Source organism: Pangasianodon hypophthalmus, chromosome 16, assembly GCF_027358585.1.
Source record: "Pangasianodon hypophthalmus isolate fPanHyp1 chromosome 16, fPanHyp1.pri, whole genome shotgun sequence".
NCBI lineage: Eukaryota > Metazoa > Chordata > Actinopteri > Siluriformes > Pangasiidae > Pangasianodon > Pangasianodon hypophthalmus.
In genome coordinates this window covers 25236150-25260982 of record NC_069725.1, presented here as the reverse complement: position 1 = coordinate 25260982, position 24833 = coordinate 25236150, and the positions used below count along the sequence as shown (strand labels likewise).

The 24833-nt window shown below is 41.4% G+C and overlaps 1 protein-coding gene across 2 annotated transcripts in view; it reads left to right on the top strand.

The window, feature by feature from the left end:
• Nucleotides 1-24833, top strand: part of dlg4b (discs, large homolog 4b (Drosophila)) — a 60130-nt gene that overhangs the window by 1339 nt on the left and 33958 nt on the right. Inside the window, exons 2-3 of one of the 2 annotated variants that reach the window (XM_053240501.1) lie at nt 832-951; nt 1215-1288. In XM_053240501.1, coding sequence (XP_053096476.1) covers nt 855-951; nt 1215-1288 — 171 coding nt within the window. In that variant the 5' untranslated portion in view covers nt 832-854. Of the gene's footprint in view, nt 1-831; nt 952-1214; nt 1289-2810; nt 2878-24833 lie in introns of those variants that run through there. The other variant, XM_053240502.1, reaches the window with a different exon arrangement.

Here is a 24833-nt window from a genome sequence, read left to right as displayed (position 1 = left end):
CAGACGTACGTGAGGAGCTGCGCTTTATGTGGCACTCAACCTGTTACAAATCGGTCACTTAGCACGCTAAACTATCAGCAAACTAGCCAGACAGCACGCTAATGATGTGATGTAGTAATCATGAGATGTGGAGGGAAAAGGCATGTAGGGACTACAATTCCCAGCAGTGCCTCAAATCACTAACACACTAATCCCTAAAGAGGTTTAAGTGTGTGTGTGTTTGTGTGTGAGAGAGAGAGTGAGAGAGAGAGAAATTGAAGATCGTTGTGGAGATGAGCAGGCCGGTGACATGCCTCTGAAACGGGAAGGTCAGTATGTGTGTGTGTGTGTGTGTAAATAGGACAGATGACTAAATTAGGCACTTGTTCACTTCGTAGTGTGCACTCTTCACCTCCCGTAGTGACGTGCACTTAGTGAGCAGAAATCTGCGTGTTTTCGTGACTCGAGTGATGCTGATCCGTTCAGCACTTCCTGTTTGTTCACGTAGATGTGAGTGCTGATTCTTGGCCACGCCCACTCCTAACTACTCAACTTTTGCAGAAATTTTGATTCAAGCTATTAAGGGTCCAGGATCTTCTGAGATGATTTTTTACGAAACATACATTTTAGTTGTAATAAAATTAACACAATGTTTGTGTGTAACTGGGAAAGATGTGTTAGCAATCCGTTACCAAAACACATTTTCAGAATGTTGTAGGAATGTTATTTCTGTAACATTTCATCTTGACACATTTTTATTTTTTTAACGTATGTACGTGTGTGTGTGCATGCGTGTGTGTGTGTGTGCATGCATGTGTGTGTGTATGTGTGTGTGCGTGTGTGTGTGTGTAGATACAGAGCGTGCTCTGTTGGTGATGGAGGCGTGTCAGTCGGCAGCAGGTGAAGTGTTCAGGGTGAGAGCCGAGAGACTGCTGCACGTCTTTCAGAGCGACCTGTTCCAGGCCCTGCTGGGTGTGTATAAACACACACACAGACACAGACACACACACACACACACACACACAGATTAGTGAGATTGTGAGATTAGGATATAACCAGAATCACACCAGATTAGGAAACTCTCTTCCTACGAGGGGCGGAGCCGTCACTGCTTAGTGGCTTCTGTTTTGTGCTTGAAAATGTTTTGTGACAAAAATATTTTCTGAGGTATAAAGCATGACTGTTCTTTCTTTCTCTGTGTGTGTATGTGTGTGTGTGTATGTGTGTGTATGCAGATATTCAGGAGTTTTATGAACTCACAGTGTGTGAAAATCAAACACCAGTACAGCTACCTACAACAGGCCCCCAGGTAATAGTGTGTGTGTTCAAGTGGCAAGTCAATTAGAGTTTGCACGTATATGTGTATTATAAATACTGTATATGTTAATAAAACACAACATCGGTTTAAAAGTCTGAATGTTCTTCAGAATAATTGGTGATGATTGGCGATGTTGGAGATGTTTGGCGATGTATGATGAAGATTGGTGATGTTGGAGATGTTTGGTGATGTTGGAGATGTTTGGTGATGACTGGTGATGTTTGGCGATGTTGGAGATGTTTGGTGATGTTCGAGATGTTTGGTGATGATTGGGGAGGTTGGAGATGTTTGGTGATGTCGGAGATGTTTGGTGATGATTGGTGAGGTTGGAGATGTTTGGTGATGTTTGAGATGTTTTGTGATGATTGGTGAGGTTGGAGATGTTTGGTGATGTCGGAGATGTTTGGTGATGATTGGCGAGGTTGGAGATGTTTGGTGATGTCGGAGATGTTTGGTGATGATTGGTGAGGTTGGAGATGTTTGGTGATGTTTGAGATGTTTTGTGATGATTGGTGAGGTTGGAGATGTTTGGTGATGTCGGAGATGTTTGGTGATGATTGGCGAGGTTGGAGATGTTTGGTGATGTTGGAGATGTTTGGTGATGATTGGTGAGGTTGGAGATGTTTGGTGATGTTTGAGATGTTTTGTGATGATTGGTGAGGTTGGAGATGTTTGGTGATGTTGGAGATGTTTGGTGATATTGGGGATGTTTGGCGATGTTTGAGATGTTTGGTGATGTTTGATGATGTTGGAGATGTTTGGTGATGTTGGAGATGTTTGGTGTAGGTGATGTACAAACCAACAGATAAAACAGGGACAACAACTTTCACAGGTGGACACCTGATCAATGGCAAGTGATCAGCCCCAGATGTTTTTTCTTATGGAAGCATACTGGTAACTCGTAGCAGCGTGTTCCGGGGTTAAAATGCGTAGCTATGTAAAATGTGTGAAGGTTGCTGGGTGTGACTATTTTTCACTAAGTGTTCCTAAATGAAACCTGTCTGTACAGAAACACAGACAGCCAATCAGATTGCAACTGAATCTTGTGTAAAAAAGGTATCAGACCCTCTGTGCTGAGGGCGGAGCTTCTGGGGCTGTGACTGGTTGAGCACACACACACACACACACACACACACACACACACACACAGTGATGCGGACTGCAGTGATGGCCAGAGCAGCACCACAGTATAGTGACGGACATTAGTCTCTATGGCAACAACTGCACACTTACCAGTGCAACAGCTGTTTGCTGCCATGACAACCGTCACCCTCTATCTCCCTCACTCACACATACACATGCTGTGTGTCCATCTCTCCTTCCGTTCAATCCTTTCTCTCTCGCTCTCTCTCTCTCCCTCCCTCTCGGGCTTCATTGTACCCACCTCCTTCTCTCTCTTTGGCTCGTTCGACTGTTTATGTGTGAGACAAGAGAGGCGTTGTGGAGAAGAAGGGTCTGGCAGTCAGACGGAGGGAGGGAGTGAGGGAACGAGGGAGTGAGGGAGGGAGGGGGGAGGGAGACGGCATCACCTGGCCTCTCTCAGTCCTACCATGGACTGCCTCTGCATAGTGACCACCAAGGTAAGATCCGTGTGTGTGTGTGTGTGTGTGTGTGTGTGAGGATGGCGGGAAATGGAGTGAGAGAGTGAGAGAGGGTGTGTTATAGAGGATAAGTGGAAATCATTATGTGTGTGTGTGAGCTTTCACTGACTCGTCCTGCTGTTCATTCGTTTTCTGTGATTGGGATATGTGTGTGTGTGTGTGTGTGTGTGTGCTGCATGGTGTACAGGTCTGAGGCATGATGCTCCTTCCGTGTGAGGGAAGATCTAGTAACACACACAGTGTGTCTATGTCATGAGCCAGGACCCAATAATCAGTGATGTGATATTCAACAGGCAGGATCGTTCACATGGGCTGTGTTTCATTTGTGAGGAGGGAGCCTAGGTAGGCTGTGAGATCAGCTCTGTCTCATTCGATAGGCAACCTAAGACCACTGTGTATTACTGTGGATAAATTTAAGAAAACGTCTCCTTCCCGGAAAAGAGAATTCTGTAATTCCGTTTAGCAGTCCATGAAAGTTTGAGAGAACTGTCGCTGAGATTAATAATATAAAACTCACACTGTGATACTGCATTGCATGAGAGAGTTGGGGTAAGAGTGTGTGTGTGTGTGTGATAAAGACGGAGTTAAAGTTGTGATAAAGTTGGGTTAGTGTGTGTGTGTGTGTGTGTGTGTGTTTGTGATAAAGTTGGGGTTAGTGTGTGTGATAAAGTTGGGGTTAGTGTGTGTGATAAAGTTGGGGTTAGTGTGTGTGATAAAGTTGGAGTTAGTGTGTGTGATAAAGTTGGGGTTAGTGTGTGGGATAAAGTTGGGGTTAGTGTGTGTGTGATAAAGTTGGGGTTAGTGTGTGTGTGATAAAGTTGGGGTTAGTGTGTGTGTGATAAAGTTGGGGTTAGTGTGTGTGTTTGTGATAAAGTTGGGGTTAGTGTGTGTGTGATAAAGTTGGGGTTAGTGTGTGTGTGTGATAAAGTTGGGGTTAGTGTGTGTGTTTGTGATAAAGTTGGGGTTAGTGTGTGTTTGTGATAAAGTTGGGTTTAGTGTGTGTGTGATAAAGTTGGAGTTAGTGTGTGTGATAAAGTTGGAGTTAGTGTGTGGGATAAAGATGGAGTTAGTGTGTGTGTGATAAAGTTGGAGTTAGTGTGTGTGTGTGTGATAAGGTTGGGGTTAGTGTGTGTGTGATAAAGTTGGAGTTAGTGTGTGTGATAAAGTTGGGGTTAGTGTGTGTGATAAAGTTGTGGTTAGTGTGTGGGATAAAGTTGTGGTTAGTGTGTGTGTGGGATAAAGATGGAGTTAGTGTGTGTGTGATAAAGTTGGGGTTAGTGTGTGTGTGATAAAGTTGGGGTTAGTGTGTGGGATAAAGTTGTGGTTAGTGTGTGTGTGGGATAAAGATGGAGTTAGTGTGTGTGTGATAAAGTTGGGGTTAGTGTGTGTGTGATAAAGTTGGGGTTAGTGTGTGTGATAAAGTTGGGGTTAGTGTGTGTGTGATAAAGTTGGGGTTAGTGTGTGTGATAAAGTTGGGGTTAGTGTGTGGGATAAAGATGGAGTTAGTGTGTGTGTGATAAAGTTGGGGTTAGTGTGTGTGGGATAAAGTTGGGGTTAGTGTGTGTGATAAAGTTGGGGTTAGTGTGTGTGTGATAAAGTTGGGGTTAGTGTGTGGGATAAAGTTGGGGTTAGTGTGTGTGATAAAGTTGGGGTTAGTGTGTGTGTGATAAAGTTAGGGTTAGTGTGTGTTACAAAGATGGAGTTAGTGTGTGTGTGATAAAGTTGGGGTTAGTGTGTGTGTGATAAAGTTGGGGTTAGTTTGTGTGTGATAAAGTTGGGGTTAGTGTGTGTGATAAAGTTGGGGTTAGTGTGTGTGATAAAGTTGGGGTTAGTATGTGTGATAAAGTTGAAGTTAGTGTGTGTGTGTGTGTGTTATAAAGTTGGGGTTAGTGTGTGTGTGATAAAGTTGGGGTTAGTGTGTGTTACAAAGATGGAGTTAGTGTGTGTGTGATAAAGTTGGGGTTAGTGTGTGTGATAAAGTTGGGGTTAGTGTGTGTTACAAAGATGGAGTTAGTGTGTGTGTAATAAAGTTGGAGTTAGTGTGTGTGTGATAAAGTTGGGGTTAGTGTGTGTGATAAAGTTGGGGTTAGTGTGTGTGATAAAGTTGGGGTTAGTATGTGTGATAAAGTTGAAGTTAGTGTGTGTGTGTGTGTGTTATAAAGTTGGGGTTAGTGTGTGTGTGATAAAGTTGGGGTTAGTGTGTGTTACAAAGATGGAGTTAGTGTGTGTGTGATAAAGTTGGGGTTAGTGTGTGTGATAAAGATGGAGTTAGTGTGTGTTATAAAGTTGGAGCTAGTGTGTGTGTGATAAAGTTGTGGTTAGTGTGTGTGTGTGTGATAAAGTTGGGGTTAGTGTGTGTGATAAAGTTGGGGTTAGTGTGTGTGATAAAGTTGGGGTTAGTGTGTGTGTGTGATAAAGTTGGGGTTAGAGTGTGGGATAAAGTTGGGGTTAGTGTGTGTGATAAAGTTGGGGTTAGTGTGTGTGATAAAGTTGGGGTTAGTGTGTGTGTGATAAAGATGGAGTTAGTGTGTGATAAAGTTGGGGTTAGTGTGTTTGATAAAGTTGGGGTTAGTGTGTGTGTGATAAAGTTGGGGTTAGTGTGTGTGTGTGATAAAGTTGGGGTTAGAGTGTGTTATAAAGTTGGGGTTAGTGTGTGTGATAAAGTTGGGGTTAGTGTGTGTGTGATAAAGTTGGGGTTAGTGTGTGTGGGATAAAGTTGGGGTTAGTGTGTGTGATAAAGTTGGGGTTAGTGTGTGTGTGATAAAGTTAGGGTTAGTGTGTGTTACAAAGATGGAGTTAGTGTGTGTGTGATAAAGTTGGGGTTAGTGTGTGTGTGATAAAGTTGGGGTTAGTTTGTGTGTGATAAAGTTGGGGTTAGTGTGTGTTATAAAGTTGGGGTTAGTGTGTGTGATAAAGTTGGGGTTAGTATGTGTGATAAAGTTGAAGTTAGTGTGTGTGTGTGTGTGTTATAAAGTTGGGGTTAGTGTGTGTGTGATAAAGTTGGGGTTAGTGTGTGTTACAAAGATGGAGTTAGTGTGTGTGTGATAAAGTTGGGGTTAGTGTGTGTGATAAAGTTGGGGTTAGTGTGTGTTACAAAGATGGAGTTAGTGTGTGTGTTACAAAGATGGAGTTAGTGTGTGTGTAATAAAGTTGGAGTTAGTGTGTGTGTGATAAAGTTGGAGTTAGTGTGTGTGTGATAAAGTTGGGGTTAGTGTGTGTGTGATAAAGTTGGGGTTAGTGTGTGTGATAAAGTTGGGGTTAGTGTGTGTGTGATAAAGTTGGGGTTAGTGTGTGTTACAAAGATGGAGTTAGTGTGTGTGTGATAAAGTTGGGGTTAGTGTGTGTGATAAAGATGGAGTTAGTGTGTGTTATAAAGTTGGAGCTAGTGTGTGTGTGTGTGTGTGTGTGTGTGATAAAGTTGGGGTTAGTGTGTGTGATAAAGTTGGGGTTAGTGTGTGTGTGTGTGTGTGATAAAGTTGGGGTTAGTGTGTGTGTTTGTGTGTGATAAAGTTGGGGTTAGTGTGTGTGATAAAGTTGGGGTTAGTGTGTGTGTGTGATAAAGTTGGGGTTAGAGTGTGGGATAAAGTTGGGGTTAGTGTGTGTGATAAAGTTGGGGTTAGTGTGTGTGATAAAGTTGGGGTTAGTGTGTGTGTGATAAAGATGGAGTTAGTGTGTGATAAAGTTGGGGTTAGTGTGTTTGATAAAGTTGGGGTTAGTGTGTGTGTGATAAAGTTGGGGTTAGTGTGTGTGTGTGATGAAGTTGGGGTTAGTGTGTGTGTGATAAAGTTGGGGTTAGAGTGTGTTATAAAGTTGGGGTTAGAGTGTGTTATAAAGTTGGGGTTAGTGTGTGTGTTTGTGTGTGATAAAGTTGGGGTTAGTGTGTGTGATAAAGTTGGGGTTAGTGTGTGTGTGTGATAAAGTTGGGGTTAGAGTGTGGGATAAAGTTGGGGTTAGTGTGTGTGATAAAGTTGGGGTTAGTGTGTGTGATAAAGTTGGGGTTAGTGTGTGTGTGATAAAGATGGAGTTAGTGTGTGATAAAGTTGGGGTTAGTGTGTTTGATAAAGTTGGGGTTAGTGTGTGTGTGATAAAGTTGGGGTTAGTGTGTGTGTGTGATGAAGTTGGGGTTAGTGTGTGTGTGATAAAGTTGGGGTTAGTGTGTGTGATAAAGTTGGGGTTAGTGTGTGGGATAAAGTTGGGGTTAGTGTGTGTGTGATAAAGTTGGGGTTAGTGTGTGTGTGATAAAGTTGGGGTTAGTGTGTGTGTGATAAAGTTGTGGTTAGTGTGTGTGATAAAGTTGGAGTTGATGTGTGTGATAAAGTTGGAGTTAGTGTGTGTGATAAAGTTGGGGTTAGTGTGTGTGTGATGAAGTTGGGGTTAGTGTGTGTGTGATAAAGTTGGGGTTAGTGTGTGTGTGATAAAGTTTGGGTTAGTGTGTGTGATAAAGTTGCGGTTAGTGTGTGTGATAAAGTTGGGGTTAGTGTGTGTGTGATAAAGTTGGGGTTAGTGTGTGTGGGATAAAGTTGGGGTTAGTGTGTGTGATAAAGTTGGGGTTAGTGTGTGTGTGATAAAGTTAGGGTTAGTGTGTGTTACAAAGATGGAGTTAGTGTGTGTGTGATAAAGTTGGGTTTAGTGTGTGTGTGATAAAGTTGGGGTTAGTTTGTGTGTGATAAAGTTGGGGTTAGTGTGTGTGATAAAGTTGGGGTTAGTGTGAGTGATAAAGTTGGGGTTAGTATGTGTGATAAAGTTGAAGTTAGTGTGTGTGTGTGTTATAAAGTTGGGGTTAGTGTGTGTGTGATAAAGTTGGGGTTAGTGTGTGTTACAAAGATGGAGTTAGTGTGTGTGTGATAAAGTTGGGGTTAGTGTGTGTGATAAAGTTGGGGTTAGTGTGTGTTACAAAGATGGAGTTAGTGTGTGTGTTACAAAGATGGAGTTAGTGTGTGTGTAATAAAGTTGGAGTTAGTGTGTGTGTGATAAAGTTGGAGTTAGTGTGTGTGTGATAAAGTTGGGGTTAGTGTGTGTGTGATAAAGTTGGGGTTAGTGTGTGTGATAAAGTTGGGGTTAGTGTGTGTGTGATAAAGTTGGGGTTAGTGTGTGTTACAAAGATGGAGTTAGTGTGTGTGATAAAGTTGGGGTTAGTGTGTGTGATAAAGATGGAGTTAGTGTGTGTTATAAAGTTGGAGCTAGTGTGTGTGTGTGTGTGTGTGTGTGATAAAGTTGGGGTTAGTGTGTGTGATAAAGTTGGGGTTAGTGTGTGTGTGTGTGTGATAAAGTTGGGGTTAGTGTGTGTGATAAAGTTGGGGTTAGTGTGTGTGTGTGATAAAGTTGGGGTTAGAGTGTGGGATAAAGTTGGGGTTAGTGTGTGTGATAAAGTTGGGGTTAGTGTGTGTGATAAAGTTGGGGTTAGTGTGTGTGTGATAAAGATGGAGTTAGTGTGTGATAAAGTTGGGGTTAGTGTGTTTGATAAAGTTGGGGTTAGTGTGTGTGTGATAAAGTTGGGGTTAGTGTGTGTGTGTGATAAAGTTGGGGTTAGAGTGTGTGTGTTATAAAGTTGGGGTTAGTGTGTGTGTGTTATAAAGTTGGGGTTAGTGTGTGTGTGATAAAGTTGGGGTTAGTGTGTGGGATAAAGTTGGGGTTAGTGTGTGTGTGATAAAGTTGGGGTTAGTGTGTGTGTGATAAAGTTGGGGTTAGTGTGTGTGATAAAGTTGTGGTTAGTGTGTGTGATAAAGTTGGAGTTAGTGTGTGTGATAAAGTTGGGGTTAGTGTGTGTGTGATGAAGTTGGGGTTAGTGTGTGTGTGATAAAGTTGGGGTTAGTGTGTGTGTGTGATAAAGTTGGGGTTAGTGTGTGTGATAAAGTTGGGGTTAGTGTGTGTGTGTGATAAAGTTGGGGTTAGAGTGTGGGATAAAGTTGGGGTTAGTGTGTGTGATAAAGTTGGGGTTAGTGTGTGTGATAAAGTTGGGGTTAGTGTGTGTGTGATAAAGATGGAGTTAGTGTGTGATAAAGTTGGGGTTAGTGTGTTTGACAAAGTTGGGGTTAGTGTGTGTGATAAAGTTGGGGTTAGTGTGTGTGTGTGATAAAGTTGGGGTTAGAGTGTGTGTGTGATAAAGTTGGGGTTAGTGTGTGTGTGTGACAAAGTTGGGGTTAGTGTGTGTGATAAAGTTGGGGTTAGTGTTTGTGTGTGATAAAGTTGGGGTTAGTGTGTGTGTGTGATAAAGTTGGGGTTAGAGTGTGTTATAAAGTTGGGGTTAGTGTGTGGGATAAAGTTGGGGTTAGTGTGTGTGTGATAAAGTTGGGGTTAGTGTGTGTGTGATAAAGTTGGGGTTAGTGTGTGTGTGATAAAGTTGGGGTTAGTGTATGTGTGTGTGATAAAGTTGGAGTTGATGTGTGTGATAAAGTTGGAGTTAGTGTGTGTGATAAAGTTGGGGTTAGTGTGTGTGTGTGATAAAGTTGGGGTTAGTGTGTGTTATAAAGTTGGGGTTAGTGTGTGTGTGTGATAAAGTTGGGGTTAGTGTGTGTTATAAAGTTGGGGTTAGTGTGTGTGATAAAGTTGGGGTTAGTGTGTGTGATAAAGTTGGGGTTAGTGTGTGTCTGATAAAGTTGTGGTTAGTGTGTGTGTGTGTGATAAAGTTGGGGTTAGTGTGTGTGTGTGATAAACTTGGGGTTAGTGTGTGTGTGATAAAGTTGGGGTTAGTGTGTGGGATAAAGTTGTGGTTAGTGTGTGTGATAAAGTTTGGGTTAGTATGTGTGTGGGATAAAGTTGTGGTTAGTGTGTGTGATAAAGTTTGGGTTAGTATGTGTGTGGGATAAAGTTGGGGTTAGTGTGTGTGTGTGATAAAGTTGGGGTTAGTGTGTGTGTGATAAAATTGGGGTTAGTGTTTGTGATAAAGTTGGAGTTAGTGTGTGTGTGTGATAAAGTGTGTGTGTGTGTGTGTGTGTGATAAAGTTGGAGTTAGTGTGTGTGTGATAAAGTTGGGGTTAGTGTGTGTGTGGGATAAAGTTGGGGTTAGTGTGTGTGGGATAAAGTTGGGGTTAGTGTGTGTGATAAAGTTTGGATTAGTATGTGTGTGGGATAAAGTTGGGGTTAGTGTGCGTGTGATAAAGTTGGGGTTAATGTGTGTCATAAAGTTGGGGTTAGTGTGTGTGGGATAAAGTTGGGGTTAGTGTGTGTGGGACAAAGTTGGGGTTAGTGTGTGTGATAAAGTTGGGGTTAGTGTGTGTGGGATAAAGTTGGGGTTAGTGTGTGTGGGACAAAGTTGGGGTTAGTTTGTGGGATAAAGTTGGGGTTAGTGTGTGTGGGATAAAGTTGGGGTTAGTGTGTGTGATAAAGTTTGGGTTAGTGTGTGTGGGATAACGTTGGGGTTAGTGTGTGTGTGATAAAATTGGGGTTAGTGTTTGTGATAAAGTTGGAGTTAGTGTGTGTGTGTGATAAAGTGTGTGTGTGTGTGTGTGTGATAAAGTTGGAGTTAGTGTGTGTGTGATAAAGTTGGGGTTAGTGTGTGTGTGGGATAAAGTTGGGGTTAGTGTGTGTGTGTGATAAAGTTGGGGTTAGTGTGTTTGTGATAAAGTTGGAGTTAGTGTGTGTGTTATAAAGTTGGGGTTAGTGTGTGTTATAAAGTTGGGGTTAGTGTATGTGTGTGTGATAAAGTTGGGGTTAGTGTGTCTGATAAAGTTGGGGTTAGTGTGTGTGATAAAGTTGGGGTTAGTGTGTGTAATAAAGTTGGGGTTAGAGTGTGTGTGATAAAGTTGGGGTTAGTGTGTGTGTTATAAATTTGGGGTTAGTGTGTGTGTGTGCGATAAAGTTGGGGTTAGTGTGTGTTTGTGTGTGCATGTGTGTGTGAAAGTTAGTGCTAATTTATGTGATAAAGTTGGGGTTAGTGTGTGTGTGTGATAACGTTGGGGTTAGTGTATGTGATAAAGTTGGGGTTAGTGTGTGTAATAAAGTTGGGGTTAGATTTGGGGTTAGTGTGTGTGTGTGCGATAAAGTTGGGGTTAGTGTGTGTGATAAAGTTGGGGTTAATGTGTGTGATAACGTTGCGGTTAGTGTTTCTGTGTGATAATGTTGGCGTTAGTGTGTGTGTGTGATAATGTTGGCGTTAGTGTATATGTGTGTGATAAAGTTGGAGTTAATGTGTGTGATAAAGTTGGATTTAATGTTTGTGATAAAGTTGGGGTTAGTGTGTGTGATAAATTTGGGGTTAGTGTGTGTGATAAAGTTGGGGTTAGTGTGTGTGTTATAAAGTTGGAATTAGTGTGTGTGATAAAGTTGGAGTTAGTGTGTGTGTGATAAAGTTGCGGTTAGTGTGTGTGTGATAAAGTTGGGGTTAGTGTATTTGTTATAAAGTTGGGGTTAGTGTCTGTTAGTTTCTGTGTGCGTTTGTGAAAGTTAGTGCTAATTTGTGTGATAAAGTTGCGGTTAGTGTGTGTGTCTGTCATAATGTTGTGGTTAGTGTGTGAGATACAGTTGGGTTTAGTGTGTGTGATAAAGTTGGGATTAGTGTGTGTGTGTGTGAAAGTTAGTGCTAATTTGTGCAATACAATTGGGTTTAGTGTGTGTGATACAGTTCGGTTTAGTGTGTGTGTGATAAAGTTGGAGTTAGTGTGTGTGTTATAAAGTTGGGGTTAGTGTGTTTGTGATAAAGTTGGAGTTAGTGTGTGTGTGATAAAGTTGGGGTTAGTGTGTGTGTGTGATAAAGTTGGGGTTAGTGTGTTTGTGATAAAGTTGGAGTTAGATTGTGTGTGATAATGTTGGGTTTAGTGTGTGTGTGTGATAAAGTTCGAGTTAAAGTGTGTGTGTAATAAAGTTGGGTTTAGTGTGTGTGTGTGTGTGTGATAAAGTTTGGATTAGTGTGTGTGTGTGTGATAAAGTTGGGGTTAGTGTGTGTGTGATACAGTTTGGTTTAGTGTGTTTGTGATAAAGTTGGAGTTAGTGTGTGTGTTATAAAGTTGGGGTTAGTGTGTTTGTGATAAAGTTGGAGTTAGTGTGTGGGATAAAGTTGGGGTTAGTGTGTTTGTGATAAAGTTGGAGTTAGTGTGTGTGTGATAAAGTTGGGGTTAGTGTGTGTGTGTGATAAAGTTGGGGTTAGTGTGTTTGTGATAAAGTTGGAGTTAGAGTGTGTGTGATAATGTTGGGTTTAGTGTGTGTGTGTGATAAAGTTCAAGTTAAAGTGTGTGTGTAATAAAGTTGGGTTTAGTGTGTGTGTGTGTGTGTGATAAAGTTGGGGTTAGTGTGTGTGTGTGTGATAAAGTTGGGGTTAGTGTGTGTGATACAGTTTGGTTTAGTGTGTGTGTGATAAAGTTGGAGTTAGTGTGTGTGTTATAAAGTTGGGGTTAGTGTGTTTGTGATAAAGTTGGAGTTAGTGTGTGTGTGATAAAGTTCGGGTTAGTGTGTTTGTGATAAAGTTGGAGTTAGTGTGTGTGTGATAAAGTTGGGGTTAGTGTGTGTGTGTGATAAAGTTGGGGTTAGTGTGTTTGTGATAAAGTTGGAGTTAGAGTGTGTGTGTGTGATAATGTTGGGTTTAGTGTGTGTGTGTGATAAAGTTCGAGTTAAAGTGTGTGTGTAATAAAGTTGGGTTTAGTGTGTGTGTGTGTGTGATAAAGTTGGGGTTAGTGTGTGTGTGGGATAAAGTTGGGGTTAGTGTGTGTTATAAAGTTGGGGTTAGTGTGTGTGTTATAAAGTTGGAATTAGTGTGTGTGTGATAAAGTTGGGGTTAGTGTGTGTGATAAAGTTGGGGTTAGTGTGTGTGATAAAGTTGGGGTTAGTGTGTCTGTGATAAAGTTGGGGTTAGAGTGTGGGATAAAGATTGGGTTAGTGTGTGTTATAAAGTTGGGGTTAGTGTGTGTGGGATAAAGTTGGAGTTAGTCTGTGTGTGATAAAGTTGGGGTTAGTGTGTGTGTGATAAAGTTGGGGTTAGTGTGTGTGTGATAAAGTTTGGGTTAGTGTGTGGGATAAAGTTGGGGTTAGTGTGTGTGGGATAAAGTTGGGGTTAGAGTGTGGGATAAAGTTGGGGTTAGTGTGTGTGGGATAAAGTTGGGGTTAGAGTGTGGGATAAAGTTGGGGTTAGTGTGTGTGTGATAAAGTTTGGGTTAGTGTGTGGGATAAAGTTGGGGTTAGAGTGTGTAATAAAGTTGGGGTTAGTGTGTGTGGGATAAAGTTGGGGTTAGAGTGTGGGATAAAGTTGGGGTTAGTGTGTGTGTGATAAAGTTGGGGTTAGAGTGTGGGATAAAGATTGGATTAGTGTGTGTTATAAAGTTGGGGTTAGTGTGTGTGGGATAAAGTTGGAGTTAGTCTGTGTGTGATAAAGTTGGGGTTAGTGTGTGTGTGATAAAGTTGGGGTTAGTGTGTGTGTGATAAAGTTTGGGTTAGTGTGTGGGATAAAGTTGGGGTTAGTGTGTGTGTGATAAAGTTGGGGTTAGTGTGTGGGATAAAGTTGGGGTTAGTGTGTGTGTGATAAAGTTGGGGTTAGTGTGTGTGATAAAGTTGGGGTTAGTGTGTGTGATAAAGTTTGGGTTAGTGTGTGTGATAAAGTTGGAGTTAGTCTGTGTGTGATAAAGTTGGGGTTAGTGTGTGTGTGATAAAGTTGGGGTTAGTGTGTGTGTGATAAAGTTTGGGTTAGTGTGTGTGATAAAGTTGGGGTTAGTGTGTGTGTGATAAAGTTTGGGTTAGTGTGTGGGATAAAGTTGGAGTTAGTCTGTGTGTGATAAAGTTGGGGTTAGTGTGTGTGTGATAAAGTTGGGGTTAGTGTGTGTGTGATAAAGTTGGGGTTAGTGTGTGTGTGGGATAAAGTTGGGGTTAGTGTGTGTGATAAAGTTATGGTTAGTGTGTGTGTGATAAAGTTGGGGTTAGAGTGTGTGATAAAGTTGGGGTTAGTGTGTGTGTCATAAAGTTGGGGCTAGTGTGTGTGATAACGTTGGGGTTAGTGTGTGTGGGATAAAGTTGGGGTTAGTGTATGTGTGTGTGATAAAGTTGGGGTTAGTGTGTGTGATAAAGTTGGGGTTAGTGTGTGATAACGTTGGGGTTAGTGTGTGTGGGATAAAGTTGGGGTTAGAGTGTGTGTGATAAAGTTGGGGTTAGTGTGTGTGGGATAAAGTTGGGGTTAGAGTGTGTGATAAAGTTGGGGTTAGAGTGTGTGATAAAGTTGGGGTTAGAGTGTGTGATAAAGTTGGGGTTAGTGTGTGTGTGATAAAGTTGGGGTTAGAGTGTGTGTGTGATAAAGTTGGGGTTAGTGTGTGTGTGATAAATTTGGAGTTAGTGTGTGTGATAAAGTTGGGGTTAGTGTGTGTGTGATAAAGTTGGGGTTAGTGTGTGTGATAAAGTTGCGGTTAGTGTGTGTGATAAAGTTGGAGTTAGTGTGTGTTATAAAGTTGGGGTTAGTGTGTGTGTTATAATGTTGGGGTTAGTGTGTGTGTGATAAATTTGGGGTTAGTGTGTGTTATAAAGTTGGGGTTAGTGTGTGTGTGTGATAAAGTTGGGGTTAGTGTGTGTGATAAAGTTGCGGTTAGTGTGTGTGATAAAGTTGGAGTTAGTGTGTGTTATTAAGTTGGGGTTAGTGTGTGTGTTATAATGTTGGGGTTAGTGTGTGTGATAAAGTTATGGTTAGTGTGTGTGGGATAAAGTTTGGGTTAGTGTGTGTGATAAAGTTGGGGTTAGTGTGTGTGTGATAAAGTTTGGGTTAGTGTGTGTGATAAAGTTGGAGTTAGTGTGTGTGTTATAAAGTTGGGGTTAGTGTGTGTGTGGGATAAAGTTGGGGTTAGTGTGTGTGTGATAAAGTTGGGGTTAGTGTGTGTGTGATAAAGTTGGGGTTAGTGTGTGTGTGATAAAGTTGGGGTTAGTGTGTGTGTGGGATAAAGTTGGGGTTAGTGTGTGTGATAAAGTTATGGTTAGTGTGTGTGTGATAAAGTTGGGGTTAGAGTGTGTGATAAAGTTGGGGTTAGTGTGTGTGTCATAAAGTTGGGGCTAGTGTGTGTGATAACGTTGGGGTTAGTGTGTGTGGGATAAAGTTGGGGTTAGTGTATGTGTGTGTGATAAAGTTGGGGTTAGTGTGTGTGATAAAGTTGGGGTTAGTGTGTGATAACGTTGGGGTTAGTGTGTGTGGGATAAAGTTGGGGTTAGAGTGTGTGATAAAGTTGGGGTTAGTGTGTGTGGGATAAAGTTGGGGTTAGAGTGTGTGATAAAGTTGGGGTTAGAGTGTGTGATAAAGTTGGGGTTAGAGTGTGTGATAAAGTTGGGGTTAGTGTGTGTGATAAAGTTGGGGTTAGTGTGTGTGTGATAAAGTTGGGGTTAGAGTGTGTGTGTGATAAAGTTGGGGTTAGTGTGTGTGTGATAAATTTGGAGTTAGTGTGTGTGATAAAGTTGGGGTTAGTGTGTGTGTGATAAAGTTGGAGTTAGTGTGTGTTATAAAGTTGGGGTTAGTGTGTGTGTTATAATGTTGGGGTTAGTGTGTGTGTGATAAATTTGGGGTTAGTGTGTGTTATAAAGTTGGGGTTAGTGTGTGTGTGTGATAAAGTTGGGGTTAGTGTGTGTGATAAAGTTGCGGTTAGTGTGTGTGATAAAGTTGGAGTTAGTGTGTGTTATTAAGTTGGGGTTAGTGTGTGTGTTATAATGTTGGGGTTAGTGTGTGTGTGTGATAAATTTGGGGTTAGTGTGTGTTATAAAGTTGGGGTTAGTGTGTGTGTGTGATAAAGTTGGGGTTAGTGTGTGTTATAAAGTTGGGGTTAGTGTGTGTGTGTGATAAAGTTGGGGTTAGTGTGTGTGATAAAGTTGGGGTTAGTGTGTGTCTGATAAAGTTGTGGTTAGTGTGTGTGTGTGTGATAAAGTTGGGGTTAGTGTATGTGTGTGATAAAGTTGGGGTTAGTGTGTGTGTGATAAAGTTGGGGTTAGTGTGTGGGATAAAGTTGTGGTTAGTGTGTGTGTGTGTGATAAAGTTGGGGTTAGTGTGTGTGTGATAAAGTTGGAGTTAGTTTGTGTGATAAAGTTGGGGTTAGTGTGTGTGTGTGTGATAAAGTTGGGGTTAGTGTGTGTGTGTGATAAAGTTGGGGTTAGTGTGTGTGTGATAAGGTTGGGGTTAGTGTGTGGGATAAAGTTGTGGTTAGTGTGTGTGATAAAGTTTGGGTTAGTATGTGTGTGGGATAAAGTTGTGGTTAGTGTGTGTGATAAAGTTTGGGTTAGTATGTGTGTGGGATAAAGTTGGGGTTAGTGTGTGTGTGATAAAGTTGGGGTTAGTGTGTGTGTGATAAAATTGGGGTTAGTGTTTGTGATAAAGTTGGAGTTAGTGTGTGTGTGTGATAAAGTGTGTGTGTGTGTGTGTGTGATAAAGTTGGAGTTAGTGTGTGTGTGATAAAGTTGGGGTTAGTGTGTGTGTGGGATAAAGTTGGGGTTAGTGTGTGTGGGATAAAGTTGGAGTTAGTGTGTGTTATAAAGTTGGGGTTAGTGTGTGTGTTATAATGTTGGGGTTAGTGTGTGTGTGTGATAAATTTGGGGTTAGTGTGTGTTATAAAGTTGGGGTTAGTGTGTGTGTGTGATAAAGTTGGGGTTAGTGTGTGTGATAAAGTTGCGGTTAGTGTGTGTGATAAAGTTGGAGTTAGTGTGTGTTATTAAGTTGGGGTTAGTGTGTGTGTTATAATGTTGGGGTTAGTGTGTGTGTGTGATAAATTTGGGGTTAGTGTGTGTTATAAAGTTGGGGTTAGTGTGTGTGTGTGATAAAGTTGGGGTTAGTGTGTGTTATAAAGTTGGGGTTAGTGTGTGTGTGTGATAAAGTTGGGGTTAGTGTGTGTTATAAAGTTGGGGTTAGTGTGTGTGATAAAGTTGGGGTTAGTGTGTGTGATAAAGTTGGGGTTAGTGTGTGTCTGATAAAGTTGTGGTTAGTGTGTGTGTGTGTGATAAAGTTGGGGTTAGTGTATGTGTGTGATAAAGTTGGGGTTAGTGTGTGTGTGATAAAGTTGGGGTTAGTGTGTGGGATAAAGTTGTGGTTAGTGTGTGTGTGTGTGATAAAGTTGGGGTTAGTGTGTGTGTGATAAAGTTGGAGTTAGTTTGTGTGATAAAGTTGGGGTTAGTGTGTGTGTGTGTGATAAAGTTGGGGTTAGTGTGTGTGTGTGATAAAGTTGGGGTTAGTGTGTGTGTGATAAGGTTGGGGTTAGTGTGTGGGATAAAGTTGTGGTTAGTGTGTGTGATAAAGTTTGGGTTAGTATGTGTGTGGGATAAAGTTGTGGTTAGTGTGTGTGATAAAGTTTGGGTTAGTATGTGTGTTATAAAGTTGGGGTTAGTGTGTTTGTGATAAAGTTGGGGTTAGTGTGTGTGGGATAAAGTTGGGGTTAGTGTGTGTGTGATAAAGTTGGGGTTAGTGTGTGTGTGATAAAATTGGGGTTAGTGTTTGTGATAAAGTTGGAGTTAGTGTGTGTGTGTGATAAAGTGTGTGTGTGTGTGTGTGTGATAAAGTTGGAGTTAGTGTGTGTGTGATAAAGTTGGGGTTAGTGTGTGTGTGGGATAAAGTTGGGGTTAGTGTGTGTGGGATAAAGTTGGAGTTAGTGTGTGGGATAAAGTTGGGGTTAGTGTGTGGGATAAAGTTGGGGTTAATGTGTGTCATAAAGTTGGGGTTAGTGTGTGTGTGTGATAAAGCTTGGGTTAGTGTGTGTGGGATAAAGTTGGGGTTAGTGTGTGTGGGACAAAGTTGGGGTTAGTGTGTGTGATAAAGTTGGGGTTAGTGTGTGTGGGATAAAGTTGGGGTTAGTGTGTGTGGGACAAAGTTGGGGTTAGTTTGTGGGATAAAGTTGGGGTTAGTGTGTGTGGGATAAAGTTTGGGTTAGTATGTGTGTGGGATAACGTTGGGGTTAGTGTGTGTGTGATAAAATTGGGGTTAGTGTTTGTGATAAAGTTGGAGTTAGTGTGTGTGTGTGATAAAGTGTGTGTGTGTGTGTGTGTGATAAAGTTGGAGTTAGTGTGTGTGTGATAAAGTTGGGGTTAGTGTGTGTGTGGGATAAAGTTGGGGTTAGTGTGTGTGTGTGATAAAGTTGGGGTTAGTGTGTTTGTGATAAAGTTGGAGTTAGTGTGTGTGATAAAGTTGGGGTTAGTGTGTGTTATAAAGTTGGGGTTAGTGTATGTGTGTGTGATAAAGTTGGGGTTAGTGTGTGTGATAAAGTTGGGGTTAGTGTGTGTGATAAAGTTGGGGTTAGAGTGTGTAATAAAGTTGGGGTTAGAGTGTGTGTGATAAAGTTGGGGTTAGTGTGTGTAATAAAGTTGGGGTTAGAGTGTGTGTGATAAAGTTGGGGTTAGTGTGTGTGTTATAAATTTGGGGTTAGTGTGTGTGTGTGCGATAAAGTTGGGGTTAGTGTGTGTTTGTGTGTGCATGTGTGTGTGAAAGTTAGTGCTAATTTATGTGATAAAGTTGGGGTTAGTGTGTGTGATAACGTTGGGGTTAGTGTATGTGATAAAGTTGGGGTTAGTGTGTGTAATAAAGTTGGGGTTAGATTTGGGGTTAGTGTGTGTGTGTGCGATAAAGTTGGGGTTAGTGTGTGTTTGTGTGTGCATGTGTGTGTGAAAGTTAGTGCTAATTTATGTGATAAAGTTGGGGTTAGTGTGTGTGTGATAACGTTGGGGTTAGTGTATGTGATAAAGTTGGGGTTAGTGTGTGTAATAAAGTTGGGGTTAGATTTGGGGTTAGTGTGTGTGTGTGCGATAAAGTTGGGGTTAGTGTGTGTGATAAAGTTGGGGTTAATGTGTGTGATAACGTTGCGGTTAGTGTTTCTGTGTGATAATGTTGGCGTTAGTGTGTGTGTGTGATAATGTTGGCGTTAGTGTATATGTGTGTGATAAAGTTGGAGTTAATGTGTGTGATAAAGTTGGATTTAATGTTTGTGATAAAGTTGGGGTTAGTGTGTGTGATAAATTTGGGGTTAGTGTGTGTGATAAAGTTGGGGTTAGTGTGTGTGTTATAAAGTTGGAGTTAGTGTGTGTGTGATAAAGTTGCGGTTAGTGTGTGTGTGATAAAGTTGGGGTTAGTGTATTTGTTATAAAGTTGGGGTTAGTGTCTGTTAGTTTCTGTGTGCGTTTGTGAAAGTTAGTGCTAATTTGTGTGATAAAGTTGCGGTTAGTGTGTGTGTTTGTCATAATGTTGTGGTTAGTGTGTGAGATACAGTTGGGTTTAGTGTGTGTGATAAAGTTGGGATTAGTGTGTGTGTGTGTGAAAGTTAGTGCTAATTTGTGCAATACAATTGGGTTTAGTGTGTGTGATACAGTTCGGTTTAGTGTGTGTGATACAGTTTGGTTTAGTGTGTGTGTGATAAAGTTGGAGTTAGTGTGTGTGTTATAAAGTTGGGGTTAGTGTGTTTGTGATAAAGTTGGAGTTAGTGTGTGGGATAAAGTTGGGGTTAGTGTGTTTGTGATAAAGTTGGAGTTAGTGTGTGTGTGATAAAGTTGGGGTTAGTGTGTGTGTGTGATAAAGTTGGGGTTAGTGTGTTTGTGATAAAGTTGGAGTTAGATTGTGTGTGATAATGTTGGGTTTAGTGTGTGTGTGTGATAAAGTTCGAGTTAAAGTGTGTGTGTAATAAAGTTGGGTTTAGTGTGTGTGTGTGTGTGTGATAAAGTTTGGATTAGTGTGTGTGTGTGTGATAAAGTTGGGGTTAGTGTGTGTGTGATACAGTTTGGTTTAGTGTGTTTGTGATAAAGTTGGAGTTAGTGTGTGGGATAAAGTTGGGGTTAGTGTGTTTGTGATAAAGTTGGAGTTAGTGTGTGTGTGATAAAGTTGGGGTTAGTGTGTGTGTGTGTGATAAAGTTGGGGTTAGTGTGTTTGTGATAAAGTTGGAGTTAGAGTGTGTGTGATAATGTTGGGTTTAGTGTGTGTGTGTGATAAAGTTCGAGTTAAAGTGTGTGTGTAATAAAGTTGGGTTTAGTGTGTGTGTGTGTGTGTGATAAAGTTTGGATTAGTGTGTGTGTGTGTGATAAAGTTGGGGTTAGTGTGTGTGATACAGTTTGGTTTAGTGTGTGTGTGATAAAGTTGGAGTTAGTGTGTGTGTTATAAAGTTGGGGTTAGTGTGTTTGTGATAAAGTTGGAGTTAGTGTGTGTGTGATAAAGTTCGGGTTAGTGTGTTTGTGATAAAGTTGGAGTTAGTGTGTGTGTGATAAAGTTGGGGTTAGTGTGTGTGTGTGATAAAGTTGGGGTTAGTGTGTGTGTGTGATAACGTTGGGGTTAGTGTATGTGATAAAGTTGGGGTTAGTGTGTGTAATAAAGTTGGGGTTAGATTTGGGGTTAGTGTGTGTGTGTGCGATAAAGTTGGGGTTAGTGTGTGTGATAAAGTTGGGGTTAATGTGTGTGATAACGTTGCGGTTAGTGTTTCTGTGTGATAATGTTGGCGTTAGTGTGTGTGTGTGATAATGTTGGCGTTAGTGTATATGTGTGTGATAAAGTTGGAGTTAATGTGTGTGATAAAGTTGGATTTAATGTTTGTGATAAAGTTGGGGTTAGTGTGTGTGATAAATTTGGGGTTAGTGTGTGTGATAATGTTGGGGTTAGTGTGTGTGTTATAAAGTTGGAATTAGTGTGTGTGATAAAGTTGGAGTTAGTGTGTGTGTGATAAAGTTGCGGTTAGTGTGTGTGTGATAAAGTTGGGGTTAGTGTATTTGTTATAAAGTTGGGGTTAGTGTCTGTTAGTTTCTGTGTGCGTTTGTGAAAGTTAGTGCTAATTTGTGTGATAAAGTTGCGGTTAGTGTGTGTGTTTGTCATAATGTTGTGGTTAGTGTGTGAGATACAGTTGGGTTTAGTGTGTGTGATAAAGTTGGGATTAGTGTGTGTGTGTGTGAAAGTTAGTGCTAATTTGTGCAATACAATTGGGTTTAGTGTGTGTGATACAGTTCGGTTTAGTGTGTGTGATACAGTTTGGTTTAGTGTGTGTGTGATAAAGTTGGAGTTAGTGTGTGTGTTATAAAGTTGGGGTTAGTGTGTTTGTGATAAAGTTGGAGTTAGTGTGTGGGATAAAGTTGGGGTTAGTGTGTTTGTGATAAAGTTGGAGTTAGTGTGTGTGTGATAAAGTTGGGGTTAGTGTGTGTGTGTGATAAAGTTGGGGTTAGTGTGTTTGTGATAAAGTTGGAGTTAGTGTGTGGGATAAAGTTGGGGTTAGTGTGTTTGTGATAAAGTTGGAGTTAGTGTGTGTGTGATAAAGTTGGGGTTAGTGTGTGTGTGTGATAAAGTTGGGGTTAGTGTGTTTGTGATAAAGTTGGAGTTAGATTGTGTGTGATAATGTTGGGTTTAGTGTGTGTGTGTGATAAAGTTCGAGTTAAAGTGTGTGTGTAATAAAGTTGGGTTTAGTGTGTGTGTGTGTGTGTGATAAAGTTTGGATTAGTGTGTGTGTGTGTGATAAAGTTGGGGTTAGTGTGTGTGTGATACAGTTTGGTTTAGTGTGTTTGTGATAAAGTTGGAGTTAGTGTGTGTGTTATAAAGTTGGGGTTAGTGTGTGTGTGATAAAGTTGGGGTTAGTGTGTTTGTGATAAAGTTGGAGTTAGTGTGTGGGATAAAGTTGGGGTTAGTGTGTTTGTGATAAAGTTGGAGTTAGTGTGTGTGTGATAAAGTTGGGGTTAGTGTGTGTGTGTGATAAAGTTGGGGTTAGTGTGTGTGTGATAAAGTTGGAGTTAGAGTGTGTGTGATAATGTTGGGTTTAGTGTGTGTGTGTGATAAAGTTCGAGTTAAAGTGTGTGTGTAATAAAGTTGGGTTTAGTGTGTGTGTGTGTGTGTGATAAAGTTTGGATTAGTGTGTGTGTGTGTGATAAAGTTGGGGTTAGTGTGTGTGATACAGTTTGGTTTAGTGTGTGTGTGATAAAGTTGGAGTTAGTGTGTGTGTTATAAAGTTGGGGTTAGTGTGTTTGTGATAAAGTTGGAGTTAGTGTGTGTGTGATAAAGTTCGGGTTAGTGTGTTTGTTATAAAGTTGGAGTTAGTGTGTGTGTGATAAAGTTGGGGTTAGTGTGTGTGTGTGATAAAGTTGGGGTTAGTGTGTTTGTGATAAAGTTGGAGTTAGAGTGTGTGTGTGTGATAATGTTGGGTTTAGTGTGTGTGTGTGATAAAGTTCGAGTTAAAGTGTGTGTGTAATAAAGTTGGGTTTAGTGTGTGTGTGTGTGTGTGAGATAAAGTTTGGATTAGTGTGTGTGTGTGTGATAAAGTTGGGGTTAGAGTGTGTGTGTTACAAAGTTGGGTTTAGTGTGTGTGTGTGTGATAAAGTTGGGGGTAGTGTGTGTGTGTGTGTGTGTGTGATAAAGTTCGGGTTTGTGTGTGTGTGATAAAGTTGGGGTTAGTGTGTGTGTGATAAAGTTGGGGTTAGTGTGTGTGTGATAAAGTTGGGGTTAGTGTGTTTGTGATAAAGTTGGAGTTAGAGTGTGTGTGATAATGTTGGGTTTAGTGTGTGTGTGTGATAAAGTTCGAGTTAAAGTGTGTGTGTAATAAAGTTGGGTTTAGTGTGTGTGTGTGTGTGTGATAAAGTTTGGATTAGTGTGTGTGTGTGTGATAAAGTTGGGGTTAGTGTGTGTGATACAGTTTGGTTTAGTGTGTGTGTGATAAAGTTGGAGTTAGTGTGTGTGTGATAAAGTTCGGGTTAGTGTGTTTGTGATAAAGTTGGAGTTAGTGTGTGTGTGATAAAGTTGGGGTTAGTGTGTGTGTGTGATAAAGTTGGGGTTAGTGTGTTTGTGATAACGTTGGAGTTAGAGTGTGTGTGTGTGATAATGTTGGGTTTAGTGTGTGTGTGTGATAAAGTTCGAGTTAAAGTGTGTGTGTAATAAAGTTGGGTTTAGTGTGTGTGTGTGTGTGTGAGATAAAGTTTGGATTAGTGTGTGTGTGTGTGATAAAGTTGGGGTTAGAGTGTGTGTGTTACAAAGTTGGGTTTAGTGTGTGTGTGTGTGATAAAGTTGGGGGTAGTGTGTGTGTGTGTGTGTGTGTGATAAAGTTCGGGTTTGTGTGTTTGTGATAAAGTTGGAGTTAGAGTGTGTGTGTGTGTAATAAAGTTGGAGTTAGTTTGTGTGTGAGTTTGTGTGTGTGATAAAGTTGGGTTTAGTGTGTGTGTGTGTGATAATGTTGGAGTTAGTGTGTGTGTTATAAGTAATAACACTAATCCCTCAGTATATATTATTGTATGGTATCCTTTGCTCCATAGTTGCTCATAGTTTCTCATCAGATTTCATGACATAATCACCGTATTGCATTTCTATTGATTTCTCCTCCTCAATGTTTATTAAACATTTGTGTACTAAAAGGATTGTGGGATTGATTTCTCTCAGAGTGACACATCCTCATTCAGACCGGTGTGAAGTGAGGACCTGTGTCTATGTCAGGCTGCCACATTTTATATGAGTGTAAAGCAAGGAGACTGACAGTAATACGAGATACTGAGATACCAGTGATCCTGACCCCTTCTGCTCTCCAGACCTGCCTGGTCCATCCTGGTGCCCTGCTTCTGGTTGGAGTTCTCATCGGTCGGAGATCGCTCGCTCCACATGGACGGCCTGAAGATCAGTGGGATTGCTGGGGACGGTGCCGCTTGGGAGGCGTGGAGATGGCTTTGATAGATGGCTTTGATAGATGGCTTTGATAGATGGCTTTGGATTGCGGCTCATATGGGCAGTTGTACTGTGGTGGCTTTGGGGCTGCGGTTGCAGAGAGCAGTTTTGCACTCAGGACTCCATCAGTGGACAGATTTAACAAACCAGACTTCATGTGAAAACTGTAATGAAATTCCTGGTTGCACTATTTGTCCATGTAGTACACAGTTATAGAGGGAATGATTTATAATCGCACTATCCGTGTCAGTATCCTCATATCGTCTCAGGGAGATTTTCCTCACCACCATCACCTCTGACTCGATCATTAGGGATAAATTTATACATTTACAATTTATATCCTGAATGTATTTATTTCCGTGAAACTGCTTTTTGACAATGTCCGTTGTTAAAAGCTCTATACAAATAAAACTGAATTGAATATGAATGTGTGTGTGTGTGTTATATCTGCATCCAAAACAGAATCTTTCTGCATTTCACTGATTCTATCACAGTTCTCTTAAAGTGTCAGGTAAACAAACACACACCACATCACACACCACATCACACCACATCACACACCACAGACCACATCACACCACATCACACACCACAGACCACATCACACCACATCACACACCACATCACACACCACAGACCACATCACACCACATCACACACCACATCACACACCACATCACAAAACATCACACACCACACCACATCACACACCACATCACACACCACATCACAAAACATCACACACCACACCACATCACACACCACATCACACACCACAGACCACATCACACCACATCACATCACACCACACACCACATCACACCACACACCACATCACACACCACATCACACCACATCACACCACATCACACACCACATCACATCACATCACACACCACATCACACCACATCACACACCACATCACACCACATCACATCACATCACATCACATCACACACCACATCACACCACATCACACACCACATCACACCACATCACACCACATCACATCACATCACACACCACATCACACCACATCACACACCACATCACACACCACATCACACCACATCACACCACATCACACACCACATCACACCACATCACACCACATCACATCACACACCACAGACCACCACATCACACACCACAGACCACATCACACACCACATCACACATCACACCACATCACACACCACATCACACCACATCACACACCACATCACACACCACATCACAAAACATCACACACCACATCACACACCACATCACAAAACATCACACACCACATCACATCACACCACACACCACATCACATCACACCACACACCACACCACATCACACCACATCACATCACACCACACACCACATCACATCACATCACACACCACAGACCACACCACAGACCA